A 7,684-nucleotide genomic window follows, 5' to 3' on the forward strand; every position below is an offset into this window, starting at 1 on the left:
TGAGAATGGGAACCAGGGTTTGATCTCGCTTGGGGTCAATTTTTTGTAATTTTTTTGTTGTTTTTTATTTGATTATTTTGTAGATCATGAGTAGCACTACATTTTTGTAGTTGACAACTTTTCTATAGCTCCACCCCTTTTTAAATATACGCCTTTAAAGGTTGGTTACTGTAGTCGCGTCGGCTCTGGAGGCTACCATCATTTAAAGACGCGTATCACAAAAGTGGGCGGAGTTATCAAAAAAGTGTCAACTACAAAAATAAAGGTCTAGATTTGATCTACACAACTATGTAACATTAAAATTTTTACAGTAACCCAGAAAGCCGTGACGGGATCTCAAAGTTAGCCGATCTCAACCTATCTCAACCGATCTCAACCGATCTCAACCATTCCCTCATTTTTGATATTTCCAACTTTCTGAATGCTAAATAAATAACAAAATAACAACATGTCAATACATACAACCACATTCTCCCCCTTCCCCTCTCATGCTCACTAAATGAGCACACACTTGCTCTTTTCCCCCCTCTCTCCTCAATAATCTACACGCAAAAACTCGCGGAGCAAGAGGCATCCCTCCACGGAATAAGAACCGGAATAAAGGAGGGAGGGCAGAAAATGTTTAACTGATTGGGCAGAGGAGAGGTATATAAGTGAGTAATCGCGGCGGAATAGAGGCATCATTTTGACAATGAACACCAAGTATACTATTCTTGCACTTTTGGCACTTTCAGCTGTCGCTGCTGATGATGTGGTAAGCATTAATTATCTTAATTTGAGCCACTTTATAATTAGAAATTAGGAAGATCGGTTGAGATCGGTTGAGATCGGTTGAGATAGGCTATCTTTGAGATCCCGTCACAACTTTCTGGATTACTGTAGATTTATTTATGTTAAATAATTGTATACATCTAATCTAGTGCTTTAACTTTGCAGTTGACAACTTTTTGATAGCTCCGCCCACTTTTGAGATAAGCGTCTTTAAAAATGGGTTGAAAAGCGTCCGACACACCAACCTCTATCAACTACCTATCTTTAAAGGCGCATATCTCAAAAGTGGGCGGAGCTATCAAAAAGTTGTCAACTTCAAAAATGTAGTGGTACTCATGATCTACAAAATAAATCAAATAAAAAACAGAAAAATCAAAAATTCAAAGAATTTACCTCAAGCGGGATCGAACCCTGGTACCCATTCTCATAGTGGTGTACCTAGACCAAAATCTTCTCGGCGGCCAAATTTTTGCTAAAAATGTGGTTTCCGACATGGAAAAATAGGTTTTGAATAGTTTTTAACGTCAGAAATAGGGTTTTCCGGTTGTTTTGATGTAAAACTCAGATTTTGGCGTTGAAAATTATTTTTTACTCAATTTTTGTGAATTTCCAACTTTAAAGGCGCGTACCTCAAAAGTGGGCGGAGCTATCAAAAAGTTGTCAACTATAAAAATAGAGATCTAGATTTGATATACAAGATTATTATAAAACATTCTATAAAGCAGTTTTTTTTTTGAAAAAAAAAAGAGAAAAAAAGTTTTGGTCTGAAATTTTTTTTCGAATTTTTGACATGCATTGCTGGTAATTACCAGAAATTTATCTCAGTTTTTAATATAATTATTTCTTAACATTTCAAAACTAGCCAGTTCACAACCAAGACGTTTTGCAACCTTTAAATTCTCATATCTTCCAATTAGAGTGACATTAAGTGGGTCCTAGAGGCTACCAACATTTAAACGCGCATATCTCAAAAGTGGGCGGAGTTATCGAAAAGTTGTCAACTACAAAAATGGAGGTTTAGGTTTGATCTACACAAACATGTAACAATAAAATTACTACAGTAACCCAGAAAGTCGTGACGGGATCTCAAAGTTAGCCGATCTCAACCGATCTCAACCGATTTCAAAAAACCTCATGACTAGATTCAGGGAGCATCGATCCAATTAACTCAGTAATCAGTCCTTAATCACCCCAGTTTCAGTTCCTCCGCGCTCGCCGTCAATCCTCCTGCGGCTGTGCAATTCCAGCGGCCCCCTCCTGCAACTGCCAACCGGCTCAATCCAACTCAGTGCAGCAGTCGTGCTCATGTGCTCAAGCTCAACAACCATCGACATGCGGATGTGCTCAACAATACCAGCAACAACAGTGCGCACCGACTTGTCAAAGCTCTTGCGAGCAGAGTTGTGTTGCTCAGCAACAGGTGGGTAGTAGTTTTTTGAAAAAATTGTGCATTTCGTCGTGAGATATGGTGCATCTACAGTAGCCCAGAGTGGAGTTTTGAGATTTTCAGCGTACTTTGATAGATTTGAAATAATTCCACTGTGAAAATCTAGTTTTCTGAGATTTTTTGGGTCTATTTAGAAACAAACATGTTTTATGAGTTTTTAGAAAATTTGTAAAAAATTTTGTCACGCATCTACAGTAACCCTTGTCCAGATCTTGTCCACGAGGAGTACACGGACTGGTCAACAGTTTCTGACTTGAAAAACTGAGAAAATAGCATAAAACCATCCAATATACTCAAAAAACAACGGCGGAAAATTTGTAAATTTTCGAATTCCCCAAGCTAGCATTTTTCTTTAATTAGAACGTCTGGCGCGCCTCCGGCGCGTTTTTTCCTGTGGTAAAATTTAACAAGAAGAGGAGCAATCTGGCAATCTGAAAGTCTGACAAACTGACAATTTTAAAATTTAACAATTTCCAGCCAGCCGCCCAATGCCAATCCTCCTGCGCCTCCACCTGCCAATCCGCGTGCGCCCAACCCGTCCAACTCCAACAACCCGCCCAACAACAATGCCAACAGGACTGCCAAGCCGCTTGCCCACAACAACCAGCTCAACAACCACAATGTCAGCAACAGTGTCAGACCACTTGCCAGTCGGATGACCAGTACAACCAACAACTCGTCCAGCAGATGACTTACGCTCAACCAGGACAGATCCCCGCTTATACTGGGGGATCCGTGAGCCAGCAGACCGCGGCTCCAGTCATGCAACAGCAACAACAATGCAACACTTGCCAAAACTCCTGCTTGAATACCTGCCAACAACAACAGCAACCAGTGCAACAGTGCCAGAGCTCGTGTGACCAATCTTGTCAGCCGGCTTGTGGATCTACCTCAAACTCCGCCTCCTACAACCAAGGATCCGCCTACAACCAACAGAACAATAACTACCAACAACCCGGAGCCATCCCAGCCTACCAAGCCACAGCGCCAACCTACCAAGGAGCCACCTCCGCCCCAACCTACCAGCCATACCGGGACACTATGTCGCAATGCAACACCTGCCAAACCCAATGCAACCAAGGGTGCCAAGCTCAGCAAACGCCACAAGCCCAATGTGCTCCACAGTGTGATGCTCAATGCCAGCCAGCCTGTGCTCCAGCTGCTCCAGTAGCTCCAGTTCAACAACAAGTTCAACTAACCATCAACGTGCCAGTGTCCCGCCAGTCCGCCCAGTGTCAACCACAATGTGAACAGTCCTGCAACACCCAATGCATTCAGCAACAACAACCGATTTCTCAGTGCCAGCCAGCTTGTCAGCAAAGCTGCTCCACTTCATGCAGAAAATAGAATGTGTGTTGAATTAATTATTACTCATTTTTTGGGTCATTTTTGTGTATATTTTGGTGATTGGATTAAGAATGAAAATTAATTTGCTTACACATTTGCATAAAATGCGTAAAATAGTCTATTTACCAAAGCAATGATGGCTGCCTGTTAAGCTGGAATTTTAAGAAAAACATATACGAATATCATAGTACACATGTACACGAAACTGTTAATTAGCCAATTTCAAAATTCCCATGAGTTCATATATGTTGTCCTTGTTTTTGCTGTTTCGTGTATAGATATCGCAAATAACAAGACTAAACTCTAATGTAAGGCTAAACGGACTGAACCTCACTCGTGCACCTTCTGCATTCAGATCCTTCTATCTGATAGCTCCGCCCACTTTTGAGATATGCGCCTTTAAAATTGGGTTGAAAAGCGTGCGCGCCGCTGAGACGCCAGCCTTTATCAACTACATATCTTTAAAAGCGTATATATCAAAAGTGGGCGGAGGTATCAAAAAGTTGTCAACAACAAAAATGTAGTGCTACTCATGATTTACAAAATAAATTAAATCAAAATCCAAAAATCAAAAAATTGACCTCAAGCGGGTTCGAACCCTGGTACCCATTCTCATAGTGGTCCACTTTGACCAAAATCTTCTAGGCCGAATGTTCTTTTTACAAATCTCATTTCAGCGTTGGTCTAGCAGCGTGTCTCCCCTTTTTGCATTATTCGACATGTATATGTAGAAAAACTGTCAAAAAAGGTGGAGAAATGTAGAAAGATGAGAAAAAAAATGTATTTTTACTCGTGAATAAGGTAGAATGTGTATTAAAATACATGTTCGCATGACCTGATTAAGCCCCATTATTAAAAACAATTTTACAGCGAACACACGTTTTCCGCCCGTTTTTAAATGTGTTTTAACCATACTTGTCAAAAATCGGGCCGGCCCGGATTCAAAAATGTGTACTCATTTTGTAACACAATTTTCTGAAATTTTTCAAAAATTTAGAGTAAAAATGCTTAAATTATCATACATTTTTATCTTTTTATTGAAATTTGAAGTTTTATTCGAAAACTTTTTTTTTCAAAAAATTTCCAAAAAAAACATCAAATTTTTAAAAATGTTTCAAAAAATGTTTCAAAACGGGCCGAGATTTTTCCTAATTTCGGCCCGGCCCGTGACAAGTATGATTTTAACAGTGCACCATGACCATACTGCCATACGCGACTAATGTACAGTACCGGACAAAAAGGTATCAACTTTGGCTGTTTTCAGTGGAAAATTACCAACTTTGAGAGTGCGCCATAGTAATTATGATTGTCAAACCAAGAAAACTTTTAATGGATCATACATATCAAGGGTAGAACTTTATTTTTGTAGTTGACAACTTTTTTGTACGGACACTCCCTAGCAAGTTACATATCGACAAAGTAATTTCTCCCTCAAATCGACCAATTTCAGTGCAAATTAGTGCGATTTTTGAGCTTTCGTCTTAAAATGAGCATAACTCTCTAGGGAGTGTCCGTACAAAAAAGCTGTCAACTACAAAAATGGAGCTCTACGTTCAATCTATATGATTCATTAAAAATTTTCATGGTGTGACATTCAGAATTACTACGGTACACTCTCAAAGTTGGTCATTTTCCACTGAAAACAGTACTGTATGTAGTATGAATTATACACAACAAATACTTATCTCATCTACACATCTCATCTCTTCGTACAAAAAAAAATCAATAACATACACAATTGTATTTAACATAATAAATCGTTATTATTATTGTCATATTATTTTTGAAACGAGTTTTTTTTGGGCCAAACAAAAATTCTGACTATCAGAATAATTCTAGAACTAGCTTTCAACTCAAAATTGAAGAAATAAAGTTGTAGACCTACAAATTTGTCAAAATTCTTGTTTCATGAAAGTAGCTCAAAATGTTCCTTGCTGCTTTTGTGATGTTTCATATAATTTCCGAAATTTTGCTCAACACTTGAACATTTGATACATGTCTATCTGTTTCCCCCTAAATGCTCAAGGTTTCAGCCACCACCGCAATGTGTGTTATTTCCTGTCCTCCTCTTCTCGACAAGAACCTGTCTGGCTGCTCGCCGAGCCCCAGGTCATTATTCATTGAATGCAACTCTAATTGTGCCCGCCGCACTGACTGAATGGAAAACGGTTTGAATGGGGGAATAGGCGGATGGACAAGCGGAGTCACTTTCATTTTTTTACAGGAGCACGCCATACCATTGCTCAGAATATTATTATGATCGCTATCTGAGATTCTGAGAAATGGGAACTAATAAGGAAGAGGAATTCGTGGAGGAATGGGTTCAAGACTCACAAAATGGCTCACAAGTGCCTCTCGATCATTTGGTAAGTTATTCGCTATCCCTTTATCCTTTATCGCTATCCTTTATCTTTTATCGCTATCCCTCTATCCCTTAAATCACTTATTTTTTCCAGGTATCCCTCTACGGATACGCTTTGCTAGGACTAGAGGATGGTGAGAATCAGGAGACAGTAAGATTTCGGAAGATTGAGGAGCCTGAGCAGCACTATTCGGAAAATTTGGTTGAGGAGGAGAAAGTGGAAATAGTGGAGGAGGAGGAATATGAGGAGCCGAAGAGGAGAATGAAGGTGAGTTTTTGTTAATTAGACCTAATTACTTGAGTTAATTGGAAGCTAGTCATGAGGTGTTCTGAGATGGTCTAAAATCGGCTGAGATTTGCAAACTTTGAGATCCCGTTACAGCTTTTTGGGTAACTGTAGACACCTAATTGTTACATGGTTGTATACACCATACCTAGACCTTCATTTTCGTAGTTGACAACTTTTTGATAGCTCCGCCCACTTTTGAGATATGCGCCTTTAAATGTTGGTAGCCTCTAGGACGCACTTAATGTCATTCTAATTGGAAAATGCGAGAATTTAAAGGTTGCGAAGCGTCCTGGTTATGAACTGGCTAGTTGTGAAATGTGATGAAATACTGATTGAATAGTAAAATTTAATGAAAATTATGAAAAATGACGAAAATTCGAAAAGATTTTAGACCAAACTGTATTACTGCTGTCTGTCGGTGTGTCCGGATGTCCAGATGTCTATATGCTATATGGTTAAAAACCTGAAATTCTGAGAATTCTGAGACTGTTTTCAGATTTTCAAAAAGTGAAAAATGAGCCGAGTTACAACGATTTTAGTGTGATGAACTCAAATTTTAGCAACGACTAACTTAGAATCCTTGTAACTCCGCCCATTTCTGACCGATTTAAAATCTGGAAACAGATTTGAGATCCTTATAATTTCAGCTTTTCAGCCATATAGTATATGGACATCCGGACACACAGACAAACAGACAGACAACAGTACTCTAGACGCCCAGTCAGCTGAACACTCCAAATAGCTCGTGGTGTCTGTCGGTGTGTCCGAGGTGTTTGGATGTCTAACATACTTGAATTTTATATAAATAGAAAGCTTAAATTATAAAGATACTGAGTCTGTTTTCAGATTTTTTTTCAAATTTGTCAAAAATGACGATATTTACGAAAGTTTCAGTTTTGGAAAAAATTCCAAAAAAAAAATTTTCTGACCAAAATTGATTCTTCTTTAAATTGGCTAATTTCTGATGTATTTTAAATGAAAACAGTTTTAAAATATTTGAAATTTGAATTTTTGCAATTATCTCCTGATCAAATACGCCTTGAAACTTTAGGCAGGTAAAAAACAGGCCAAAACTTCATAATTTTCAAATAAAAAAGTTTTTGTGAAAACATTTTCATTTAATTCATTTTTAACCGATCTAAAATCTAAAAGCAGATTCAAAATTATCATGATTTCAGCTTTTTGAAAACAAAACATCGGGCATCTGCAGTAATCTACAGTAATCTACAGTAAAAATGTCTGAAGTAGTCGTTGCAGTAGTGATTACAGTACTCTACAGTATGCGTACACTAATGTTGTTGTGGTTTTCAATTTAGTTTCAAAGTCCTAAAAAGACTACTGTACTTGTGTCCAAACCTGTGAAACATTCATTCCCTGTCATTTTTCTCGCAAAATTGCTCATTCTCAGTGTCCCCCTCCGTGTGTTCTTCTTCGGACGGGACGATTAAACACAAAACAAATATGTTAA

The 7,684-nt window shown here is 38.5% G+C and overlaps 2 protein-coding genes across 2 annotated transcripts; both read left to right on the forward strand.

Annotated features, from left to right (window-relative positions):
* Nucleotides 1-691: 691 nt before the first annotated feature.
* On the forward strand, nucleotides 692-3,565 carry GCK72_007818 (uncharacterized protein; the record flags this gene model as incomplete). The annotated part of the gene is made up of 3 exons (XM_003092756.2): nucleotides 692-754; nucleotides 1,973-2,191; nucleotides 2,696-3,565. 3 exons carry the CDS (start codon nucleotides 692-694, stop codon nucleotides 3,563-3,565), a joined length of 1,152 nt encoding a protein of 383 aa, XP_003092804.2.
* A 2,282-nt stretch (nucleotides 3,566-5,847) lies between these two features.
* GCK72_007819 (uncharacterized protein) lies at nucleotides 5,848-6,210 on the forward strand (the record flags this gene model as incomplete). Its single annotated transcript, XM_003092759.2, has 2 exons — nucleotides 5,848-5,931; nucleotides 6,022-6,210. The coding sequence occupies 2 exons, from the start codon at nucleotides 5,848-5,850 to the stop codon at nucleotides 6,208-6,210; spliced, it is 273 nt and encodes a 90-aa protein (XP_003092807.2).
* Nucleotides 6,211-7,684: the final 1,474 nt, after the last annotated feature.

Source organism: Caenorhabditis remanei, chromosome II (genome assembly GCF_010183535.1).
Source record: "Caenorhabditis remanei strain PX506 chromosome II, whole genome shotgun sequence".
NCBI lineage: Eukaryota > Metazoa > Nematoda > Chromadorea > Rhabditida > Rhabditidae > Caenorhabditis > Caenorhabditis remanei.